Source organism: Toxotes jaculatrix, chromosome 14, assembly GCF_017976425.1.
Source record: "Toxotes jaculatrix isolate fToxJac2 chromosome 14, fToxJac2.pri, whole genome shotgun sequence".
NCBI classification, from domain to species: domain Eukaryota; kingdom Metazoa; phylum Chordata; class Actinopteri; family Toxotidae; genus Toxotes; species Toxotes jaculatrix.
Genome location: NC_054407.1, coordinates 11,689,358 through 11,714,397, shown reverse-complemented (window position 1 = coordinate 11,714,397; position 25,040 = coordinate 11,689,358). Strand labels below are relative to the sequence as shown.

Below are 25,040 nucleotides of genomic sequence, written 5' to 3'. Positions count from 1 at the left end.
CAAACACCATGTGAGCATATTTACTGAAAGTTAAATGACTTGTCATATCTAAATGAAGCTGTGATGAAAATGAACATGAGAGATGCCTACGCCTGAATGACAAAAAGCCATCACTTGAACAAATACAGCAGATAAAGACAGCGCTGTTAAGAGTTCCTTGTCTCAAAAGGACTTGACACACTAATGCAGCATGTCCAGCTTTTTCCATTTTTTTCTTTATTCTTTTCCCTTCTTCATGTTTACATCTGACTATTGCATATGTAAAATATTTTAGAGCAACAGAGATCAAAACATACAGTTTACATTCAAGACAAGTATGGTTAAGGCATTGAATACATAGACAAACATACAGTAAGAGGTCTTTATACAAAACACCAAGATGTATAACATGAAAATGTACACTGAAATCTTTTGTGACATATGCTACAGAACAACGAGAGCCATTGTCACTTAAAGACAGACTTATGGTAGATGAAATAACTATACTCAACAGAATGACAACCACAGTAATTAGAGTCCTCAGGTCTTTTAAGCTTACATTCTTTAGAAATACTTATAATAGTATAAAATGGCAACAAACGTCTCCCTCTCAGAAACTTTCATTCATTAAGGGAGGCGCCCTCGCTCTTCAGCAAGTTGCCACCGCTATCACAAGGGGTTACGGACGATGGTGACGGTGCTGGTACGGGTGAGACGTTTGTGAGACGTGTGAGCTCCTGCGAGTCCGCCTGCGAAGGCGCCGCTGATGCATCAAAAACTGGAGGCGCTCTAGCTTACAGTGCAAGGTTTGATCTTCCTCTGTGGATGAGCGAAGGGGGTGACTCTCAATGTCTACAGGAGAGAGAAGAAATAACAAAATGTCAGACACCCTTCACAAAAGAAAGAAAGTTAGCGTTTAGTACATTCTGTCATGAATAATTGTATCACTAGAAATGTATTCAAGAGGTTTTTTGGTCTGTGTTTTTTTGGTAGAAAGTGGAGAATGTTCTCTACACTGAGGTCCAGTGCAAGAATGTAATGATAAAATCCTTCATCAAGGCAAATGTTTGACAAAGATCAGAGCACATCCAAGATTTGCCATGAAAGAAGACATGTGAAATGCAGTTCAAAATTGCAGGTCAAAGGGTCTAAGTACACAGGAAACTCCACAAACCAAAACCAAAACAGAAAATAAATTGATATATATCATAACTGAGAAATCAAAATGAATGAAATGAATATCAGAAGTAATAAAACGAAGGGAACAGAAGAGGAGTAAAAGACAAGAATAAAAACTTAAGAGTGTGGCCACACAAAGGGAACGCATGGTGAATTAAATTTACTGTAACTCATGGAATTATTCCAGCAGCGTGCAAGTGTACAACTGTATGTCCTCACTGTAAACAAAATAAAATTTGATCAAGCTGACCTGAAGCTTCACTGGCGTGCTCCGCCCTCTGGGTCACCAGAGGTTTGCTTCTGGCTTTGCTGGGCTCCTCTGCTGTGAGCACTGGGCTGACTGGAGGGTGTGAAGGAGAACAGTGGCGCTGAGGAAGGGTGGGTGTTGCCCCCTGTTGGTAGTAGGCAGCTCTGAGGAGGTCATTGAGAATCTGGAGAATGATGCTGATGCCACGTCGAGGGTGGTTGATGCCGCTCTGACTGTAAGGAGTCAGAGTGCCTGATGGGAAAAGAAAAAAGCAGACGAAAGTGAGTGAGAGAGCGAGCACAAGGTGAATGGTAGGTAAATGTTGGCAAATATGAAGTGACACAGCTGACATCTAACCGAGCCGCCACGGTTTCACATTGTGATGTGTTGTCATCCTTAGACCACTGCTGTTTGCACACACTCACCAGAGAAAGTCCCGGAGAAGACGCCTGGAGAGTGGCTCACAAAACTTTCTATGACTGCTCCTGGCTGCTTACACAGCTCTGCAGTGGATGACGCATGAACATTACTCTGTAAAACAAAAAGGAAAAGTTTATCCCCTGTTTTCGCCATCCATGATTAGCAATAAAAACTAGGTCAACTCTTAAATACCGGATATATCTTTTTATTTTTTAACTCTTTACTGGCCTGTTGTAAAAGTTATGTTACTTATGCATGCTAATAATACACAATGGTGAAACCATAACAATGAACTATGATTTGGACAGATTTTGAGGTAGAATATGTGAAACTAACCTTTTTGAAGGTTGAGGCTGGTACTGGACTCGGGGGTCCGGAACTGTAGCCGGAGGGAGCAGGGGAACAGACAGGTGTGGCTGCTTGTAGCGGACTGCTGGGATGTGGACAACCAGAGGGCAAAGAAGTGGTTGAAAGCACGGGGGCAGATGTGTGTATAGAGTGACAGGATTGAGGTAGAGGTGAGTGGTGTTGGCAGTTTGCAGCAGGGACAGTAGTGGATGGGTGGGAGGTGGGAGCTGTTGAGTTAAAGCAAGTTCTTGGTCTTTGAGTGCTAAGTTGGATCGGGGACGTAGAGTCAGCAGGGTCCGGGGCTGGAATGGAGATTTGGGAAGCAGGTGAGGTAGTGGAGCCTGTGGACCAGGCTGAGGCAGAGCCGGGGTGACTCACACTGCCAGCTGTCGGCAGGCTAGTCTGAGGCTCGCTGCTACTGCAGACTCTCACATCCCCATCCTTCTGCAGCTCTTTCACATCCTGCGCAGACAGCTGGAGCTGCACATACATCATGTGAGCACCGATTCCCAGGTTAATGGTCAAAGGTGAGCGCCCGGAGAGGAAGTCACTGATCTGCAGGACAGTCAGGAAACAAATACTATAATCCTTAGGATTTTAGTCTTGAGTGATTTGGCGACACCTGTAGTTACTAGAGGTAACCGCAAGTGTGGTTTAATACTACAGCAGACACTAACTGAGAAGCTACTGTCTGCGGTGCAACCAAACAAACAAAATTAGTGAAAGGCTTCCATAGAAAAAACCCTAGACCATTAACAGTAACATAAATGGGATGATGAACATCTTGACTTTGGGCCAAAGCACTTTGCTTTACCTCACTGTTCAAGTGAGGTCTGTAACATTTGTGCTGTATAACTCTTATTCAGCAGATGAGGTGTGCAGACACCAGTGCATAGTTAGAATTCCTCAAGGACAATCTTGTCTCTTCATCTCATTTATACATTCAACAAGTGCCTATTTGCAGCATACAATTAGTGAGACATTAAATAAAACTCTCACCTGAACTTCTGTTAAACTTTCCAAAACATCCATCATGGTCCTCTCAGCTCTAGCACTTGAGCACTGTGGCAGTAAAACAACAACAACAACAACAACAAAACACTTTCATGAAGTGAAGCCCAACAACATAAGTGTGAAAATTACAATTTTTATTTAGAAAGTATAAGATATGCTTTGGTTTACTTACTAGTAAACCGGCTTCAATGACAGGGACCAGGGTCAGTTTGCTGCCGTCTGCTACACCCAGGTCCAGCAGTTTTCCTGCAGTCAGCTGCCTGATGTATAAATCATATGCAATAAAGAGTGCAATTCTAAGTCACGCAGTGTAATAAACACACACACACATACACACACAATAAAGGCTGGTCAACCCAACCCAGCGTCCTGAAGTGCAGGGCATGCAGTGTCTTCAAACCAGCTCACCTGTCTTTATGCAGGAGCACGATTCTGTCTGTTTGCAGTCTGAGTTTTTGGGAGATACGTGTCCTCAGTCCCTCCACAGTCTCTACTCGGGGGACGCTGAGCTCCACTGGGCTGCCGGTGGTCGAGGTGATGGACAGACGCATGGTGGACTGACCGGTGGAGACTCCAACCCCGCAGCCTGCAGACCGGGCCGGGGTGAAGCTACAGAAACCCCGCTGCTGCTGCTGCTGCTGCTGCTTTTGCTTCTGCTGCTGCTCCATTCAGCTGACTGCCTGTGAAATGTCCGGAAAAAAAAAAAAAACAGACCCCGGTCGCCAGAATCAATTAGGGAAAGATGCGGCACGATTTTTCTTTTTAGTCTTGCTCCTCATTCCTCAGTGGTAAGGGTGAAGCATCGCCGAATGTTAAAAAATTAAGATTACAGGAAGGTTGAACCACAACAGGCTGTTACAGTTCCTCTTTCTGGTGGTGACAGACGCAGCTCTACTCCACCGAGCGTAAAACACCCCAACCCCTCTCAGCGTAAGCTCCTCCCGCCAGGGCACTGGGCCAATCAGCGAGGAGCTCAAGAACAGTCAGCCCGGGCTGGCCAATCATAACGTTCGTTTCACACAAGGCTCCACCCTGCGTCTCACTCACCATTCATAAATGATGCAATCCATACAGCACCACAACAATTTGTACAGGATGTCATCATGTCAAAATGTCTAATTTCTCTATTAAATGACTGTAGGAACTTGGAATTTGTAGGAACTGAAATGCCTGGTGATTATTGTCGTTATTCAAATCTTCTCCGAGATATTTTTTTAAATATTTATGCACAAATGACTTTGACATTTAGTGACACATAGTTTCCATCACAAACAGATTTACTTGGAGCTTGTGTCTCCTGTGATGATCGTAGCCGTCATGTTGCACTACGGGGGGTTTTCTGCCATGACACATTGTTAAGGTGTAAAAGAAAAAAAAAAAAATACCAGGGCGTTAGCACGCTATAACGTCAATATCTAAATTGTCTGTAAGCCTACTTGTGCGGCTTAAAAACACGGCATCGCCTACTTTAAGTTGTGAAACCTGAACATACTGATCATAAAACCCAGTGTAGGCACACCTGGAGCTGCTTATCATTCAGGATACAAGGATTCTGGACAACAGCTCTTTCAGTGAGTCAGCTTGAAATGCTAACTAGTTTTCTTTATCTCCTATATTTGAACTTTTTATTTAGCTTTTTTTTTTTTTTTGAGGATAGAGGGGGTCCTATGTGGTACAGATAGTAAAGCAAAACAAATAAATAAATAAAATAAAAATACATAAAGCGAAAATGACTTGACTAAATCCCACACCTGCCCACTCCAAAGCACATTCATGTAGTTTGAAATGACTGTATAAAACTACAATAGTAAGATGCATTGCCTCTTACATTCCTACAACGTTTTAAGGTCTTATAATGTCCCAAAAAAGCCAGTAAAAAAGGTTGCAGTCTTATACATTAATTTCTAACTACACAAATGTACATTGGAGTTGCAAAGGTGTGTCATGAAGTGCATCTTATGTATATAACCCCAAATCACAAATTTGAATTCTAAAATATGTTTTAATTTTTTTTTTTGAATCTAATAAAGATAAAATTCAGTGCATTATAACGGAATTGTTAATCAATTGAAGCTTGTTCCAGCATGCACTGGGGCTGAAGGCAGGGAAACACCCTGACCAGTCCATCACGTACGTCTGTGGGTGCTGTACAACCTCACTGATCAGCCAGTGGGAGGAGACGCTCACAGAAAGAGTCTACAGTACCCTTTGTTTCCTGCAGTCTTTCACATCCTCTGCTGTTTAGTATTCATGTCCCACCTCAGGTCCAAGGCAGGGTCTCCTTTGCACCTGTCACATGATGCACTGAGGCAAGGACCAGCTTGGAGTAAAGTGACGTATGAAGCTGGAGAGGGCAGAGAAATGCAGCTAATATTTGTCTTCTCACGAAGGCTAAAAATAGCTGCACCCACAACACCCCCGCTTTATCCAGCCTGCGTCACTCCACTCCCATATCACCTTCCTCTCTTCCTCACCTCACCTCCACACTCACGCCTCTCCACACTCTCCTGATTGCAGACGTGTAGTGTTTGTCTTGTTGTGTCTTTTCTGTCTGAAAATGATCAACCTGTGCAATGTGTGAGAATTTGTCCTGTTCCGTTTCCCTTGCTTCACTACTGCAATTTCCTCTCTGTTTGCATTAACATGCTTCATATTTATGTCCTCTAGAAATATGAAAGGCATCCTTGTGGATAATGTTACATATCCAGACAGTAAACGAAATTTAAAACCCTGACTTCATTGGAATTCAAAAGGAATCCCACGCAGATCCCTTCTTGGTCTTTTACCCCCTTTTCAGTGACTTGAGGAACTCGATGTCCCAGTGAGATTTTTATGACAAACCTTCCATCCTCGCAGCCTCCCCCGCCCTCACTCGTCCCTAACATTTCTATGGCAGCATGTCACTCCAACGTTTCACCGGGACTGGCGAGAAAGGGAGAGGTTGCTGCTTTACATTCTTCAGGCCTCGCCGAGAACAATTCCACAGGATGTCCTGCTCTCCAGAGCATGCACAGACGCAGCTCTGACGTCAACCATCCAGCAACACACACACACACACACATATACACACTGCGTTCATACTCTCCCCCACATTCCTCCCACCCCTGCACGGCCTCTCCTGGCATCATTTCCCAGATGTTTCAATCCTCTGGCATGTTACACCTTAGAGTCCTTGGAATTTTGGAGATAAAAACAATTGTACGTCAAGAATGTCTCCTGAATATTTCAACAAGGATTTCACTGATCGACTGAGAAAACATCAAATGGCTGACAGATTGTCTGAAAATATAGGCGCACAGATCGAGGAGAGTATTTATTGCTCTTCTCTGAGCTTAAAATGTCTTTGTTTTCGAAATTAATCACAGAATCTAATAAATTTCAAATCATTGTCTTTAACTCTCCCATCTGTTTTACACATTTCCTGTAAAGAACAGCAGGCCTCAAAATACTATTTAATCACTTAATGTTTATTTTTATCAGGACAAATATGTAGCATGGAACAGTGCCACATACCACAGCATTCGTAGCTTAATGCCTGTCCCTAGATGGGCCTCTACATGTACACAAATTCAACAAGAAAATACACACAAAACAGCACAAAACACAAACAGTGATGCAACACAAAACTCACTGACAAACACTAAATCAGACCATTGGTGACTTTATTACTGATTCCTCTTTTAAAGCAGTTTCATTTTGAGTCTCAAGTGATCACAGCCATGATCATCGTTGAGTTCTGTGGGTAAGGTGCTCCACGCACTGATCCCCCAAACAAGAGAGTCATCTGTCCAAAGGAGGATTTACAAAAGGACAAGTTATGATCCCCCAAAGACACACAGAGTCACTGCACCAAAAACACCGAGAGCTTTCACCATGTCAATGAACATTCAAGGTTATTTAGACTTTTATGGATGAGTTTAATATTGCATTAACATCTATGTATATTAGAAATATACATAATAAATGTAATCATATAACTATATGTACAAATTTGCATGTAAAAAGCATATAGCTGTAAAGACTGTGCCCACAGTGGCAACATTTTTTTTTCCTCTAAACTGTATAAACAAGTCCCAAGTCCTTGAAAACCATATGCTGTGTTTATGCTTTAGATGTTTGAAGAGAGCTCTCAGGGTATTTGAGTAAATTAAACCCTCTTAAGGAAGCGGAAAAGAGACTGGAGAGCTCAAAATGTCCCAAAAAATGTACTGGTACATTGCCTGAGAAGACCAGGTCAGAAAAAGTTTACACAAACATGGCATATGGGACACATCAGCCACATTCTCGAGTTGATAACATCTCTTCTGTTTCCATAAAAACTGTGACACCTCAGTCCTCCAGCAGACTTCTTAATGTCTGCAGAAGCACTAAAACAGGTTCTTCAGATGTCTCACTAACTTTTGCTGCTTCAGACTCACCGTCTTCCCACATTCTGTTATCGCACAGGCACAGATTAGACCTCCTGCCACTTTGCTGCTGAGGCATTTTCTATTTGTGCCAAGCCTTCATTTTCTACATCACACAGGAGTGCACGCTGCACAGGGTATGACTGCAAAAGGCATTTTGGATTAGACTGTGTGGGCAAATTTCGTTTGCCAGCCTGAGAGAAAAATTACTTGATGTTACAGAAATACATAGGGGACAGACAAAATGACAGACAAACACATGGTGGAAAAGGACTGATAGATTCATTGCGCCAGTGTTTTGAGAATAATGGCTTCATGAAGTTTTTAATAAAACACGTACTGTATGTAGCTGACTTAAACAAAGCAGTGCTCCTTTACCCAGCCATAGGCTTCCTGTGTGTCACTTAGTCTGCTGTGATTAGATGAAACACAGCTTTATTTCTCTGACCAAAAGGCAGTTACCCCCTTGGAACCATTGGCAAACATGACTCGTGTAAATGTGAGGAGACAGCAGCAGTGCAGGATGAAACCTTTCATTAGAGAAGAGGAATATAATCTCTAATTTTGATTACCTGTACTGATACTCTCATTCATGTAGCCGTAGGGTGCACGGTCCCCTGAAGGTCTGGACTGGATTCGACTTTGAAAAAAAAAAATTGCATGAAGAACTTCCATCTTGAGTATTTTCAGCCTGAAAACTACAGTGCAACGCTGCCACCAGGTGGTGAAACATGAGACTACAAAAACGTCCACAACAACCATCTGTCTTCGTGCATCTTGAATGGCAACAAGGAAACACTTGCAGACTGAAACACAGCAAATGGGAAATATTCAGATACAGATTTATATTCTGTTTACATCGATATTAATAATAATCTGATAACCAATCAATCGCCCTGTCAGCAGCTGCCATTCATGAGCAACCTCTGTGAATGAGGACGGGGTTTCTCCACCATTTCACAACGCCATCATCATCATCATCACCATCATCATCATCAGTGCTGGTCACGTGGTGCGTCGGGAGCGGGCGGTGGGTGTGTCTAATCGCGTGTGGTTTCATTCATAACTACGGTCTTTATTTGAAGCCCAGATTAAAGTATGCAGACGGGGCAGGCTGCCTGTGCACCGCTTCAAACCGAGTCCACAGCCCGGTGAGTCCGACCTCTGTCCAGCTTACATCAGGACCAGTTAACACCGGGACCTACAGGCGTGCTCACGGTGTAATGTGCTACTATTTCATTATGTAAGATGCGAGATAGGTGACACAGCCGGCTCTAGATGATCGCCTCATCTGATTTAGTGAGACATGTTTGATGCGCAGGGACCGCGGCGGAGCCCCCGTGTCCGGCACATGAAGGCTGCTGCGTGACTAATGGTGATTTATCCCCCGCAGGCTGAGAGCAGACGACGCAGAGATGTGGGACAGCCCTGATCGGCGGGTTTTCGGAGGAGAGGGGAAGATGATGCTGCTGCTGCTGATGCTGAGGCTGCTGCTGCTGAGCGCCGCCGGCTGCAGCGGGTCGCTGTAGTCAGTCTGCACAGAGCGGAGGGAAGCTGCTTCAACACCGCCTGTATAGACCGTAAGGTACAGCACATCTGGAGCACATCAGCATCCAGTCACACCGCCCCCCCCACCCCCACTCCCTTCCTCTTCACTCCATATAGACTTCTGCAGCTGGGATTCATAGCAACTCAACTCATCAGCATCATTACAGTTAAGAAATAAAGTAGGTGGATGTCTGTGTGTCTGTCTGAGCCGCGTCGTCCAGCTGTCGGTCGGCGCTGATGCGGTGAGAGCGAGGGATGATGTGAGGATGTAACGTGTTATTAGACCCTGGAAACTAAGGCGCGCGCACCCGCACGCGCATACACACGCTTTGGATTTGGATTTTCTCCACCAGTCGGGGTCAGTGTTTTCAGTCTTACTCTAACCCTCAGTATTTACTCACAAATCAAATGATGGTGAAGCTCAGAGGTCACTACTGTGAACCATAGCTTTCACTGTAGGAGGATGCTTATTATCAGTGGAAGACAAATGTATAGAGCACGTATAAGCACATTAATAATACATTTATACAAAATTAATAAAAATATAATTAACATAAGTAATTTAATAATAACATTAATAATAATTATGTAGTCTATAATTTAAAATGTGCTCAAAAAGAGGCCAATAAGAAATATGTTATTATAAATGTATGGCTTGAATGACAGACTGTAAATTATGTAATAGATATATAGTGTATAATAATGATGATAAAAAGGGTGGAAAAATAACCATAAACTAAAGTTATGTTGTGGGTTTGAACAATATTTGGCTTTACAGCACGAGTTTGCCATGATCGACCCAATAACATATTAACATATTATACTATGTATTTATGTCAGAAATGCTTTAAGTCAGTGTTGCTGAGTGTGAACTGACAGTTTTAGCTGCAGGTTCATTGTCTGTCCAGATTTAAAAAAAAAAAAAAAAAAAAAAGACAAAATACAAGTAGCTCGGTATGTCAATAAATGGATGAACAAATGTTTTAAAGTTGAATCCCTCCACAGTGTGATTCTTACAGACAGCTTTATAAAATACAGTGAAATTAGTTTAAATGGGCCTCTGCTTTGAAACCTCTTAAAACTGCTTCTACTTCAAGTCTGACTTTATCAGGCTGTAATAAGAACAAAAAGGAAAACGCAAGACTTCCAGGAAGGGCGTTTTTTGAAAACCTTGAACAATGCAATGCATAATGTCATTTCATTTTTACACAAAGTAGCTGTAAACCATTTGGACTGCTTGTTATTTAATCAGCAAAGAGAAGACAGACGTGCTGAGTAGCAGCTCTGTCCTGAGGGAAACAGTGGTCGTGTGAAACATACAAAAAACAAAACAGGAAATGAATAAAAAAAAAACATAACAAAATAAAAAAGGCCAGAGTTGTTGTTGTTTAAAAAAAAATAGATTAGCAGATTAATTAAAACATCCGTAACATGTTTTAATTAATCTGCTCATAGCAAATGAGAGAGAAACTCCTAACACTCACACACCCACAAGGACAAAAAGGCCTGCTGACACTGACCATGTGTGAAGCATCACTGAAGATAATTGAAAAGAATAAGGATTTAACACGTGTATGTGCAGTGTATGTGTATGTGTGTGTATGTGTGTGTGTGTGTGTGTGTGTGTGGGGGGGGGGGGGTCCTCTAGTGTAAGAGAGCGTTCTCGCTATTCAGAGCTGCATCCTCATCGTTACCTTGAGCTGTTGGTATGTGTGAGATATTACATAAAATATGACTCTCACATGGTGAGGGAATGTGTGGCAGTGTTAGCAGCATGTGTAAGGAATGCAGTCATGGACTGATGTTACACAAGCCGCGCTCTGTGTAAATAATCGTGTACTGTCAGCTATTCTGCCTTTCTCCGTCTCTTAATACACTTCTGTCTGTCTGTCTGTCTGTCTGTCTGTCTGTCTGTCTGTCTGTCTGTCTGTCTCTGGCTCAGATGCACACAGAAACATAAATGGTCATTTTACAGAGATTGGAATGTAGTCTACCCACAGAGATGAGAGTTTGTTGTGAAGGATTCTTGGCTATTGTGAATGTAATAGTCCATCTTCATCTTCTAGACATGTTGGAGTTTAATGCACAGCCCAGACAAAGCATTTGGGCTTGCTGAGGACTATATTCAGAAGTGGATTAATACACATTTTGTGATCTCATGAGTACTTACAGCAGCAGGGTGGTGTATGCGGGATTGACTGAAAATAAACTAGCTCTGTCTGACTATCATCACTTTCTTCATCCTCTGCAGGGTTCACTCACGCTGACCTGGACCATGAGCAATGATTTGCCTGTTCTGACAAGTCTGACTGAGAACTCCACTGTGAGTACTGCTGCGCCCGCCCCTCCCGCTCTGTCCGACACCATCACATCACCTAGTGTCTGTTGTCTGGTGAATGACAATGCTTTATGAGTCAAGTTGGACTTCAACCAAAGCAACGACTAATAGGTGTCCGAAAAAAAGAAAAAGGAGAAAAAAAAAGAAAGATGAGCTGAGTTAACACCACAATGTTCCAGTAACAGGTATTTTATCCCAGGTGGAACGGTAGCCTGGACAGCCTGATCTGTATCCCACTAGGATGAGACTGAAAACCAGCACTGTGTGTGTTGCTGGCTTTGTGTGCCATGCAGCCTCTGGAGAACTGAGGGTGGGAGGGTGGGGGTATTTGAGCCAGCAGCAGTGATTATCTGACAGTTAAAGCTGTCTGTGCGGAGGGAGAATTGACTGTTGTTTGCCTCCATCGAATGTGTTAGAAACATGGCTGGAAGACTGGAGAGAGGCTTCGCTGCTCCAGCTGATTGATTGTGTTGTTCTTCCTGTTTGGCTGAGCTTGTAGAAACAGCAGATTTCATTAAGCTACAGACGCTCTGACAAATTCTGTGCGGGTTTGTGTGTGGCACACATGCATGTAACTGTGGGTGTATCAAGGTGCGCATGTTGTGACAGAGCTGTTAGTCTCACACACACACACACACACACACACACACACACACACACACACACACACACACACACACACACACACACACACACACACACACACACACACACTCACACACAAACACACACACAGAGATAATATACTATATCTCCCCCACAGGCTTCAACTGAATGTAGGCCACTACAGCATCTAATGAATGTAAAAATGTACTCTATGTATGTGTGACACGGTGCTCAGTTTAACATGTTCTGGCCTGAAGCAGGTTTGAGGATGAATGAAAAGGGTGTTTTCATTTGCTCCTACAAACATAATCGTCGTCCTCTTCTGGTTTTATGAGCAGAAAACCTCAGCTGCTTCTATTCAGCAGCACGCTCTCCTTCTTGTAGCGACTTGCCGCTGTTAGATTGAGCTTGGGATTGAAGTTGAAACGGATTGATTGATGCTTTGTCTTACGGAAGTACCTTTACAGTGAAAGCAGAGTCACCACAAAATCAGCTGCTTTTGCTCTTTTTTCACACACACCCACCCTCTGTTTTCCAATCAACCACTGCCTCTATTTTACTGCCTTTTCTCCGTTTCCTGTTCTGTTACAGTCTGAATGGATAGCCGATTATTTGACAAGGTGATCGACTGAAAATTAATTGGCAACTATTAATAATTTCAATCCTTTTTCAGTCAAAATGTCAAACATTGGTCTGCTTTTCTTTTTCTATTACTGAAGGACATTCGACAAAGAAAAGTAAACTCTTTATCTTTGGCTTGTCAACTACTAATCATAAAAAAACAAGGATTTTAAAGATGAATTTTTATAACCTGAAAACAAATAGTTATTTCATAGACAAAACGATTAATTGGAAAAATAATGGGCAGATTAGAGAATGAAAAAATAGTTGCAGTGTGTGTACTTTCAGTCAGCAGCAGGCTTTGGGTTTTTTTTCTGTTGCTACTGCTGTTAAGGTCATCATCATCTAAAGGTCAGTCTGTGGTCCGTGAGGAGCTCCTCCACGCCATGCTTCTCCTCCAAAGCACCAGCCGGCGATGACAACCTTTCACATTTTCATTTATTACATAAAGCAAAAATCTTGCAATAGATGAATATTCCCTTTGCGATGGCGAAAAGAACCCAATTATATTCACCCTCTTTTGAAACTGACATCGGAAGAAGAGCCAGGAAAGTCTGGTGTGGGGATTGCTCATGTGCGCCTGCATCCTCCTCCTCCTCCAATTTCCATTTTTAGCCTGCGGAGGCCTCATTTCCCCCTCATTGAGAAGAGCTGGGAAATTGAATTAAGGGTCTCGCTGACGTTTCGATTAGCATCCCCAGGCTCACTCAGCCAAGGCTGAGAGTATTAATCAGAGAGAGTAGAAAAGAGAGCGGTTGTGTTGTCTGTGTGTGTGTGTGTGTGTGTGTGTGGATAAGAATCACTGTGAGGAGGAAAGGACTTAAGAGTCTTTCAGTGTTAATTCCACTCCTTATTAAATATTATGGCGCTTAGCTGACAGCATAATGCGACAAAGAGATTCCTCATTGCTATGAAGCTCAAAGGGAGAAGAATCAATTACTGTCCCAGTGTCAGGGCTGAGGTAAGTAGTTGAGGACACAGGCGCAGAGTCAGAGTTCAAGAGTATCAACAACAGTTTAATCAGTCCAGGATCGGTTCACAGAAAGTCAGTCCACGAAGGCAGAGGTACAACAAGGGATAGGCAGCTCGAGGTCCAAACAAATCACGGCAGAGGTCATACACAATAATCACAGTGGAACGAACGCTGGAAAGCTTGGTCGGAACACACAAGACAATCTGGCGACGAGTGCAGGGAGGACGGGGACTTGCATCAGGGGGGAGGAGAGACAATTACACACAGGTGAAACATATTAAGGGGGGGTGGGGGGGCAATCAGGAGGTGGAAGGAGCACACGAGGAGAGGGAAGTCAAGACACCTGAAACGAGAAGGAAAAACAGTCAACCGGAAATGAAAGCACAATCAAAATAAAACAGTAAATACTAAATAAGCGAAATAAGACCGCCCTGGCTCCCAGGGCACCACCTAGCTTTTCCGGGTGACGGCGATGGAACTCACGGATGAGAGCGGGGTCCAAAATGCGGGATGTAGGCTCCCAAGATCTTTCCTCCGGGCCGTACCCCTGCCAGTCAACCAGGTACTGAAGTCCCCTGCCCCGTCGTCTGACGTCCAGCAGACGGCGGACAGTGCAGGCTGGCTGCCCGTCAATGATCCGGGGAGGTGGTGGTGGAGGAGTTGCCGGCTGCAGAGGACTGGTGACGTGCGGCTTGATCTGAGAAACGTGGAAGACTGGGTGGATGCGGAGAGACCTGGGTCTGACTGCCACAGGGTTAGTGATTCTGTTTCAAATCTACCAATGTACTTGGGTGACAGTTTTTTGATTCCGTTCGGAGCTTAATGTGTGCTGTGGAAAGCATCACCGACTCACCTGGAGTGTAGGTGGGAGCTTGGATGCGGTGCAGGTCAGCCCGGGCCTCCCTCCAGATGCGTCTGCAGCGACGGAACTGATGTCGAACCGAAGGAACCGCCACCTCCCACTCTTCCTCCGGAAACAGGGGAGGTTGATAGCCTAGAGCACACTCGAAGGGAGAGAGACCGGAGGCCGAGGAGGTGAGGGAGTTGTGTGCATACTTTACCCAAGGGAGGTGGGTGCTCCAGGACGACTGGTTGCGGTGGCAGACTCATCGGAGAGCGGCCTCCAAGTCCTGAATGACTCGCTCCGTCTGTCCGTTGGTCTGGGGATGGAAGCCCGAGGACAGGCTGGCAGAGGCGCCGAAGGCAGAGCAGAACACTCGCCAAACCTGGGAAACAAACTGTGGTCCCCTGTCAGAAACAATGTCTACAGGAATCCCATGCAAGCGGAAGACATGTTTGATCATAAGTCTTGCCGTCTCCGCTTGCGAAGAGCAACAAAATGAGCCGCTTTGGAAAAGCGGTCAACCACAGTCAGAATGACAGTCTTACCCGTAGAGGGAGGTAATCCGGTGACGAAGTCTACGGGCACGTGTGACCAGGGCCGGCTTGGAACAGCTAGTGGATGTAACAGACCCACCGGTGGCTGGTTATTAACTTAGCATTGCGTGCACACCTGACATGCTGCAACAAAGTCTTTGGTGTCTTTATTTAGTCCCGGCCACCAAAAACGGCGCCGGAGAAAAGAAATAGTCCTCCTAACCCCAGGATGATATACACAGGCGCGGTGGTGAAAAGCTGCTTCAGTCTAAGAAAGGTTGAGTTAGCTTCTTCTGTCCAGCGGAACGGAGCGGAGGGAGAGGTGAGCCCCGTTAACGGAGCAGCTATTGCACTGTAGTTCCTAATGAGCCTCCTAAGGAAGTTAGCAAACCCCAGAAAGCGTTGGAGTTCTTTGCGGGTGGAAGGAACCGGCCAATTAACCAGAGTGCTAACCTTAGTGGGATGCGGCCTCAGCTCTCCCTCAGCTACAATAAACCCTATAAGGTCACAGGGGCAGAGTGAAATTCACATTTTTCAGCCTTGACTAATAACTTGTTCTCCAGCAACCTCTGCAGGACCATTCGAACATGCCGCCTATGTTTCCCTCCTGGTCCCTGGAAAAAAAATAAAATAAAAATCAGAATATCATCAAGATACACAAATACAAAACGATGCAGAAAGTCACGGAGCACGTCATTCACCATCCCCTGGAACACGGCGGGTGCGTTTGTCAGCCCAAAAGACATTACCAGATACTCAAAATGTCCCATGGGTGTGTTAAACGCAGTTTTCCAGTCGTCCCCGGCCCGGATGCGGACCAGGAAGTAGGCATTACGCAGGTCTAGCTTGGTGAAGATCCTCGCTTCCTGTAGGGATTCAAATGCAGAGTTCATTAATGGCAGGGGATACTTATTCTTAACGGTAATCTTATTTAGGTAGTCAATACAGGGGCGGAGAGTCCCGTCTTTCTTAGACACAAAGAAAAATCCCGCTCCTACAGGAGAGGTGGAAAGCCTGATCACCCCTGAGTTCAGAGAATCAGCAATGTACTTCTCCATGGCCTCTCTTTCGGCCCTAGCCAAGCTGTACATCCGACTCTTAGGAAGAGAAGCTCCTGGCAACAGTTCAATGGAGCAGTCATATGGCCGGTGAGGATGGAGAGCCGGGGCTCTAGATTTAGAAAAAAAAAACTGATTATGGAGGCACAATGGAGGCACAATTTGTGCCTCCATTATCAGACTTGACACGGGTTTTGTGGGCGCCTGTATTTCGCTCGTCAATGTGCCCACTGTTAAGGACGAGCGAAGGCGTTTGGGCGAGCCGTGCACTCCCGTACATAGTGACCCTCCTTACCGCAGTACATGCACTCCCCTGACTTAATCCGTCGTTGCCGCTCCGCCGCGGAGAGACGACTGCGGCCCAGCTGCATCGGTTCCTCAGTCGCCTGAGGGGAAGCTGAATGCCCTGCGGAGGAAGAGGACAGAACACAGGTTAGTGGATTGGCACGGTGCTCTCCGGAGCGTCCAGGTCGAGCGGAACCATCCGAGGGTAGCCGACTGGCGACTCCCACTCTGCCGTAGCCCAAGCCGCCGCTCAGCCCGTCAGGTGGGAGATGATAAACGCGATACGGGCTCGGTCAGTGGCGTAGGCCGAAGCCAGGAGTTCGAAGTGCAACTCGCACTGAGTGAGAAACGCCCGACAGTCCCGGGGAAGTGGAGAGGCCGCGGGAGTGGCGGAAACCTCGGCTGGAGGAGCAACCGTCATACACAATAATCACGCTGGAACGAACGCTGGAAAGCTTGGTCGGAACACGAAGAACACACAAGACAATCTGGCGACGAGTGCAGGGAGGACGGGGGCTTAAATATATCAGGGGAGGAGAGACAATTACACACAGGTGAAACACATTAGGGGGGTGGGGGGCAATCAGGAGGTGGAAGGAGCACACGAGGAGAGGGAAGTCAAGACACCTGAAACGAGAGGTGAACAACCGGAAACTAAAGCATAATCAAAATCAAAATAAAACAGAAAACATTAAATAAACGAAATAAGACCGCCCTGGCTCCCTGGGCGAAACCTGACACCCAGTACAACTAATGCAGGCAGCGAGCTCACAACGACAAAACATGACAGCAGAGAGATGTAAGCTTCTACCTTATTGTGCTATTAAAGGAATGACTTATGGGCTCCAGCTATGCCTTCTGAATACATGCAATGGAAATGAACCCGTCCAAAAGACAATTATGTTCCAAACACAAAAAAAAATATTCTGATGGTGGATTTCTACTCATGTACTCAAAAATCATTAGCAATGAAGAAAACTGATTAAAATACTTTATTGTGTTTAATTTTGAGAGTATTAATCAGAGAGATGTGTAATTCTGACATTCAGATCTCTAGACCATTCCAACGGCAGTCCTCTTCAGATGATATGGAACACTGTGATTGGCTAGTAGGCATCCACTCAAATAAGTTTGTGCATTTGGATGGACTTGGCATACCGGGTGATGTGTATGTGTGTGTTGTGAATGTGTGTTTTAAGGCTTGGGAAGTTGGGAAAAGGGGCTTTAGGATCATTATACAGAGTGTTTTCCTCTTCCTCTTTCTTGATGGGCTTATAAGTAGTATTAACCCCCAGCACCATTGCATTAACAAAGTTAATATTAATGTCACTTGTCACCAAAACCATCTAGAGAAAGAGCGAACAGCAAGGAGAAGTAAGAAACAAGGGGACAGCCTTGTTCCATTTGCAGCTGGTAACAGGCCAAATCACATTTTGTTTAAAAAGCCAAGACTGCAGTTGATAGATTAACATACCTCCTGTGCCTGTTAGTCTTTAAGGAGGTAAAACCTCCATCCTGACAGAGGCAAAATAAACTCACTAAGGAGCACAGGATTTATAAGGTGATAAATAATATGTCAGTGTGGCATTTATATATTGTTTCGCTTCTGCCAAGTACCTCACAATTAAACTCCAGCACATTACTTGAGTAAATGTACCACTGCTAGGGCCCTAACCTCTTCTCTTGGTTGCCCTCCCTCAGGATGTGCCTGTGTCAGCAGGCCAGGTGGAGAACTATGTGCTGCTGTTGGTGCTGCTGAGTGTTTTTGCTGGGGGGACGCTGGTCCTGCTCTCCCTGCTGCTTCTCTTCTGTCACCGCTGCTGCATGGGTGGAAGACGCTACTCCAGGTGGGTGGTGTCTACCGAGACACACACTTCGGGGGACTGGCAGGCCTGGTTGGTCTGCAAACACAAGGGGATTACAGAAGTCAACGTGATTATGACAGCAGTGGATTAAAGCTCTTATGAATATGAAACTGAAAGCTGTGATGTGACGAGGCATTTTTGTTTCTGTGAAAGAGCACAGAGTAAAACTAATTTCCTCTCTTTCAGAGCCAGCGATGACCCGGAGAAGACAAACACTACCTATGCTGAGGATTCTCAGCCCACCCAAGGTTAGAACTGAATTTTTTTTTAAAGTTCATACAGGATGTACATGCATTTCGGTCCACTGTCGTCACTAACTCCATTATTTCTCTCCTTCGGTTTGTCCTTGTCCTTTTTGTCACTCAGAGATCACCATTCGTCTGGATGAATCAGACGCTCTCTCAGCTTCGAGCTGTCACGATGGAGAGTCAGAACGATTTGTTTCCACTGGGTCTACTGGCCGCAGAGTCTCCTTCAACGAATCTGCACTTTACGAACAGGAGAAGACGACTCAGGACAAAGGACGCAGGTACAATTTATCTGAGCTAAAGGTGAAATTTTTTTTACAGCTTATTTAATAAAGCTGTTTAATAGTTAATGATTTATCCTCCTCTTCAGGTATACTCTGACTGAAGGAGACTTCCACCACCTGAAAAAGGCCAGGCTGACCCACCTGCACCTGCCACCAGCCCCCTGTGACCTTAAAATCCTCACCATCATGGAGTGTGACTCAGCGGAGAGCAGCACAGTCAACATCAGTGAGACCGCAGCTCCTAAACTGCCACTCACCATCTACCAGGTAAAATGTGTTTCTGTGGTTGAATCATTGCAGCAGATGTTAATTCGACTCTGAGTAATTCAAACGCACAAAAATAACACAAAAAAAAAAACAAACAAAACAGGTTTGTTTTCTCTCTTGTCTCTCTTCAGCCCACTGAGCGAAGAGTCCCTGACTGGATGGGACAGAGCCTCAGTGGAGGTCTGCCAGGAGACCCACACCACTCCATCATCCTGGACCAGGGACCCAGGCAGGCCTCATCAGCCATGAAAACACAGCAAACACGGTCCCAAACAGTAAGATTCACCTTTTTCCCCTTTGTATTGAGAATTAAAAAAAACAATATTTTTGATATAATTAGAATTAGACAATTAGATTTGGCATTTGTGACCTTAAGACCTACTAAATTAGCATGCTGACATTAGCATTTAAGTACAGCCATGCAAAACCGCTAGCATGAACATTAATCATGTTTTGTCCCTTCTTCAACATGAGATGAGATGCTCAGTGTTTTTACCAGGGTTTATTTTGTGTTCTCAGGCAAAACCAATATTTTCATCCTGGGTTGCTGCCACTAATGAAGCACCAATATTTCCGAGTCAGACTCTCTGGAATGCCTGTGGAAAAAAAGAAAGTTTTAAATCATAGCTGACAATTTTATCATGATTTTAGTTCCTGCTTGAACACATTCCCTAAAACTCTGCAAACCACTAACTGTTTTTTTTCCACAGTGAAAGTGAAAGCTGAGTAAGCCTGTATTCATACTAGAGAAATACATTTGCACAGTGTGAATTGATCCACACATATCACACATAATCAGAGCTGTGATAAGCAGCTGCCACAGACTCAAACCTACTGATGCACCGTGACATCAGTCATCACTGCAGCTGAGTGACAATATGACAAACTGTTGTCCCCTGAGGTCTTTGCCGCTGCCCGTCACGATTCATCTCAGCTTGTCTGCCTCAACCTCTCCTAAATGTCTCATCACCTCCCTCCGTCCTCCTCTTCCTTCATCTCTTCTGTCAGATGGAGGCTATCGGGGACAGGGGAGAGGCTGAGAGCGAAAGGGGGATGAGAGGAGAATTGACTCAAGCTCCGGGCCAGACTTCAGTTCTACATTTCTTCTCTAAACTGCGGCGCCACGCCAGTCTAGAAGGGGCAGGGCCTTACTTCAGGAGGTGGAAATTCGACAGCAGTCATCGGGCTGCCAGTCTGGATGCCAAAGGTTTGGATAAATGTCATAAACGAGTACGATTTGATTTGTGGATAACATCTAGCTTTGTAAAAGAACAGCATGTGAATAAAATGAAAAAAATGAGTGTGACAAGGTGAGAAACATCAAGTAGACAGCTGTCTTCTCGTGTGAATTACCACCAGGATCACCCAAGAGAAGACCCTTCCAGAGACAGAGGGCAGCAAGTGAAACCACCGATCACACTGAAGACGACTCTTTACCTCTTCAAGATGAGGTCATTGACTCTTTTCCACAGAGTCCCATCCAGACCAGTGGCCTCCAGTCCCTCTCTGCAGAGTCTCTATCTCACCCTGCAACTACACCCATGTCCTCAGTCTTCCTCAGCAGGTATATCCTACCCTATAATCTCATGACTTGCTCCAAATAATTCCTAGAATTACTGATTAACTGATTGTTCTCCATCTGTGCAGGCTAAAATTGGAGGCCATGGTGGAGATAGGTGGTGGCAGCAGCACCGGGAGAGAGGAACCCTGTTTGCCCACAGATGACTGTCATGCCCAGAGGCAAGAGAAGGCCACAACCAACGGCACAGGAGTAGAAAAAGAAACCAAACTTGGAGCATATGTAAAAACAGACACAGCGGGAGTCAAGCTAGAATCCACAGAAGATGATTTGTTTGGGCCACAACAAGAACCTGCCATTCAGGAAAGGTTTGAAGATGTGTCAGGGAAAACTATAGACACAAAGACAGAAGGTGTGGCAGGAGATGTGAGGAAAAAGAATGAGGCAGAGGTAGATGACGGAGAAGACATGGTGTTGGGAGCTGAGGCCAGGAGAAGGGCCGACTCAGGCTCATCTCTTTCCTTCATGATCCGGCAGGAGAGCTCGGAAGCCCCTCCATCCCTATACAGAGAAATTTGGAGTTTGCGAGCCTCTCTGGAGCAATATGCCTCCTCAGACCAGAGCAGCACAGATCGGGAGTCTATTCGCAGTGATGCTGACAGCGTCTCGTCCTTAGGTGGTGCAGGAGCTCGTTCTGGCCTGGATAGCTGCTTGTCCCAAGACCTGGATGATGACCCTGAAGGAGAAGGGGAGGGAGAGGTGTTGGAGGGGGGAATAAGAGGGGCATCAGGTGGGGACAGTGAGGTGGGAAGTGGAGCGGGAGGAGAGGGTGAGGCGGGTAACCGAAAGCTCCTTCAAATGGACAGTGGCTATGCCTCCATTGAAGCACCATCCAGGGCCCCTGAGGAGATGCGGCTTTTTGGGACTCCTGGAGCCCCAAGAGGGAAGACGGCATCTGAGAGAAGGTTGTTCTTCACCAGCTCTGGTAGAAAAGGTTCAGTGTGTGAGAGCATCGAGGCCAAGCTGTTTCAGGAGGAGCTGGAGGATGAGATGGCAGGCAGCACAGAGACACTCAAGGAGAGATCTCAAACTGGCAGCCAGTCTCTTACCATTCAAGAACCACATCAGCTTCTGACATCCCTTCATCCTCAGAAACCTCCAGACTCACAATCACAGCTGATGTCTCCGCTGATGAAGCCAATCTCACAGCCCTCTAGTCCTCACAGACCTCGCCTCCGCCGCCGTGACTACAGCATTGATGAGAAGACAGATGCTCTTTTCAATGAGTTCCTCCGTCACGATCCCCGGTTCGACCAGCAGGACTCTCCGCTGCGCTCCAGGCACCGCTCCAGAGTTCACCTTCGGAAGCAGTGGCAGAGACACAAGCAATACAGCGACCCAGGGTCAGGCACTGGGGGTAGGTACTCCCCATCTTTAGAGAGGCAGAGGTTTAGTCCTCTGAGAAGGGGTGACAGCGCCGGTTACCCTCTGGACACCAGATATCACAGCACACTCTCACGCATTGCCAGTGCTGCCGACGAAGAAGCCAGTGAGGTTGCAGCTTGCGAGGAAGCAGCCAAAGAGAGCACAGAGAAGAAAGATCCATCAAGTGAAGGGCCTGCTGGGGATTCCATAGAAACTGCAGCCAACAAAACATCTGATGGCACAGATTCTAAAAAGAGAAGCTCTAGTTGTGCAGGGTCAAGTGAAGAGGGAAACGGCTGCCAAGTCTCTACTAACAAGGACACAGAAAGCACATCTAGCCAGTCTTTGGCCACTGCGACCACACAAACGTGCAACATGGATCCAAGAGTCGACAACAGGAACAACAACAGCAGTCAGGCTATCCTATCTGAGGTTTCCCTGCAGGCAGAGGGCAGCCTGTCAGACAAGCTGGTCATGTCAGTTGAAGAGAGGCTTTACGGTGGCCTGCGCAGTGCAGAGAAGCTCGGCCAGGGAGGATCGGAGCATGTGCTTACCGTGTCTCACACAGCCTCACCTGGCTTCAGTCCCATATAACCCTTCCACAATGCCATCTTCCTCATCAACTTTGTTTCAGATCCATTGCATACAGACCAGAGACTTTAACAAAATGGTCTACAGCAATTCAAACATCACCATGTGCTAGATGCTGGGTCCATCTCTGCTTCCTTTACATTTGGACAAATCTTCAAAATAAATATTGTCTGATAACTGAAGCATCATCGCACAGATACATTCTAAAGGACAGAAGTACCTTCTTGACAGCCAGTCTCTTCCAGCGTTTCCATTCAGACCTTAATTTCCACTGTGACGACATGTGACATGTGATGCTGCCCCTTTTTATTGGTAACATTCTTTAAATCAAACGCATTCATAACATAACTTTGAAAATATAGACCCATCTTTAGAAAACTTAAATATTTTCAGACTTAACTGTGAATTTTCAGCATGCTACTGTATGTCCAAACGATGTGTATGTGAATACTGTACAGTTTTAACTTTAAAACAAAAAGCACTTTGATGGGAAGAAAGATAATTGATTGAGTTTCTGTCACCCATTTCTCTCATTTTTAAACTATATCCTCCTCAAGTGTCCTTCTTGTCTCAATCACCATGAGGGAACATGTATATGTGAGAGCTGTTGTGTCTGTATTTGGCGATAGGAAGAACAACGCTGACCATGTTAAACAAAAAAAAAAATCATAATTCTTACAATGGTTTTGTGCTTGCAGCCTTCTCTCTCATTAACACCATATCAGCAGATCCGGAGACAGCACACTATATCGTAAAAGTAAAAACAGATGGGATACTCAGACCATACAGCCAACACAGCGATTAAAAATACATGCATCAAGCATTTTTATACTCATATTTCATCCGTTTTTATCGGATCTTTGTTAGTCATCTGTCCCTGTTTTGGATCATAATCAAGGAGATGGTATCCAGGAGCTTCTGTGGGCTCCACTGGAGAGTTGTATCACTGCTGGGACTCTGCTGTGGGGGAGACTGACAGATGATACTTAAAAAGACTGACATAGGAGCCTCTCAGGCTTTTAGACAGATGGTCCAGTGATAGAGAGTTGAGGCTGTGAAAGTGGAGGTTGAAACTGAACAGCAGCGGCATTGTTGGCTCCAAAATCTCAGCAGAATGGAATGTACTCTCTGTATTACTAAATAAACGATATGTCTAGTTATATTTTTATCACTGTCAATAAATCCTGTATAAAGACCAAAACCAACAATGAACTGATCAAAGTAAGTAGCACTTGTCTATGTAGCGTAATTTTAACATAGCTTATTACTTTGTGCCACCGGGTTTGATTGTCTAAAAATACATCAATAAGCCTCAGTGCTTTACTGGATGGCATAATCGAGGCCACTTAAATTTTTTTATGAGAGAATCACACGTACATCGTCCGGCTGCCATAAATATGCACTTGAGCACAAAAACGTGTTAATCCACAGTAGTCCCTAGTCCCCTCCTAAAATACACTATTAACTCCTGTTTGAGTAATGTTTGCTAAAAACTGCAGCACCCAGCTGTTTTAAGACATATCTGTGACCTGATTTTAAAGGTTAATATCTTCAGAAGGGAAAAAAATGGGCTTAGGGCTGAGAACAACAGACAGGGTTGGAACATCAAGAGTTAATTCAGAGGCACTTGACACATTGTTGGTTTATGTCTTTTCATAGAATTTGCTGACATTAAGAAAAATATAGAAAATATGAAGTAGTATTCTTTGTATGTCAGAGATGAATCTGGAGTAGAGGTACAGCTATAACTATTTTCTTTAACATAAAAGCTGCTGATTATTTTCTTGATCAGTTTAAAATGTCACAAACAGGTTAAAAAAAATGGCCAGCGAAGTGTGGCAAAGTCTTTACAATTCTTTAACAATAAATAAAGAAAAATCTTGTCTACTAGTTTGTTTTTTTGGAGAGTGTTCAGCTGCACCTCAGTCTGAGCAGACTCCATCCCCTGATCAAGACTGTGAGATCTGACTGTAGAGCATACATTGTGAATTTTTTTTTTCTTATCAAACTACTGTTTTGAAGGTCAAGAAAGAAATTTGTTTTTTAAAATGTAGAAGCAGCAAATTCTCGCACTGAAGTCCCTGCACCAAAGAACGACTGGAGTTTTAGACTGATCAATGTCTTAAATGATTAATCCATCATGAAAACTGCTGCAGATTAATTTTTCATCCATCAACTGAAAGATTAATTAACATTGCAGCCAAGCTAGTATGGAGAAGACTTTATGGTTTCAAGTGTCAGTTTTCTCTCCACTCTCTCTTCCATGGATGTAAAGTCTAATTACTCCTTTTGCATTCATGTCAAATTAATGTTTTGTAATATGTGCGATGAAGAATGTCACCTGGGAAACTGCGATGGCAGCTTGTTCATGTCTCCTTCACACAGATTTGGGTCTGAGCTGCAGTTCATGTATGTGTGTATTTTATGAAACTCATGTCTTCA

General features: G+C 44.7%; 2 protein-coding genes across 5 annotated transcripts; one reads left to right on the top strand and one right to left on the bottom strand.

The window, feature by feature from the left end:
• Positions 1–199: 199 nt before the first annotated feature.
• LOC121192630 (midnolin-A-like) lies at positions 200–4,061 on the bottom strand. The gene is made up of 7 exons (XM_041054383.1): positions 3,596–4,061; positions 3,360–3,447; positions 3,173–3,235; positions 2,162–2,728; positions 1,831–1,936; positions 1,409–1,657; positions 200–831 (listed from the first exon to the last, which is right to left on the bottom strand). Exons 1-7 carry the CDS (start codon positions 3,853–3,855, stop codon positions 659–661), a joined length of 1,506 nt encoding a protein of 501 aa, XP_040910317.1. The 5' UTR covers positions 3,856–4,061; the 3' UTR covers positions 200–658.
• A 4,635-nt stretch (positions 4,062–8,696) lies between these two features.
• LOC121193649 (voltage-dependent calcium channel beta subunit-associated regulatory protein) lies at positions 8,697–23,367 on the top strand. Of its 4 annotated transcripts, none has more exons than XM_041056056.1 (11): positions 8,697–8,744; positions 8,987–9,178; positions 11,393–11,464; positions 18,101–18,246; positions 18,451–18,512; positions 18,631–18,793; positions 18,883–19,063; positions 19,195–19,338; positions 20,072–20,270; positions 20,423–20,627; positions 20,711–23,367. In XM_041056056.1, the coding sequence occupies exons 3-11, from the start codon at positions 11,417–11,419 to the stop codon at positions 22,599–22,601; spliced, it is 3,039 nt and encodes a 1,012-aa protein (XP_040911990.1). In that variant the 5' UTR covers positions 8,697–8,744; positions 8,987–9,178; positions 11,393–11,416; the 3' UTR covers positions 22,602–23,367. The 4 variants fall into 4 exon arrangements, with proteins under 4 accessions (XP_040911990.1, XP_040911989.1, XP_040911991.1 ...); XM_041056055.1 differs by having other exon boundaries at positions 8,709–8,836; XM_041056057.1 differs by lacking the exon at positions 8,697–8,744 and adding an exon at positions 8,766–8,813.
• The last annotated feature ends 1,673 nt before the right edge of the window (positions 23,368–25,040 follow it).

Excerpts from the sequence above, each read along its gene's own strand:
- LOC121192630 (XM_041054383.1), bottom strand. The coding sequence starts at position 3,855 with ATGGAGCAGCAGCAGAAGCAAAAGCAGCAGCAGCAGCAGCAGCAGCGG. Across the intron at positions 3,236-3,359 it reads TCATTGAAGCCGGTTTACTA|TGCTCAAGTGCTAGAGCTGA; the intron begins GTAAGTAAACCA and ends TTACTGCCACAG. Across the intron at positions 1,937-2,161 it reads CAGCCTCAACCTTCAAAAAG|AGTAATGTTCATGCGTCATC; the intron begins GTTAGTTTCACA and ends TTTGTTTTACAG.
- LOC121193649 (XM_041056056.1), top strand. The coding sequence starts at position 11,417 with ATGAGCAATGATTTGCCTGTTCTGACAAGTCTGACTGAGAACTCCACT. Across the intron at positions 18,247-18,450 it reads GGTGGAAGACGCTACTCCAG|AGCCAGCGATGACCCGGAGA; the intron begins GTGGGTGGTGTC and ends CCTCTCTTTCAG. Across the intron at positions 20,271-20,422 it reads TGCCAGTCTGGATGCCAAAG|GATCACCCAAGAGAAGACCC; the intron begins GTTTGGATAAAT and ends AATTACCACCAG.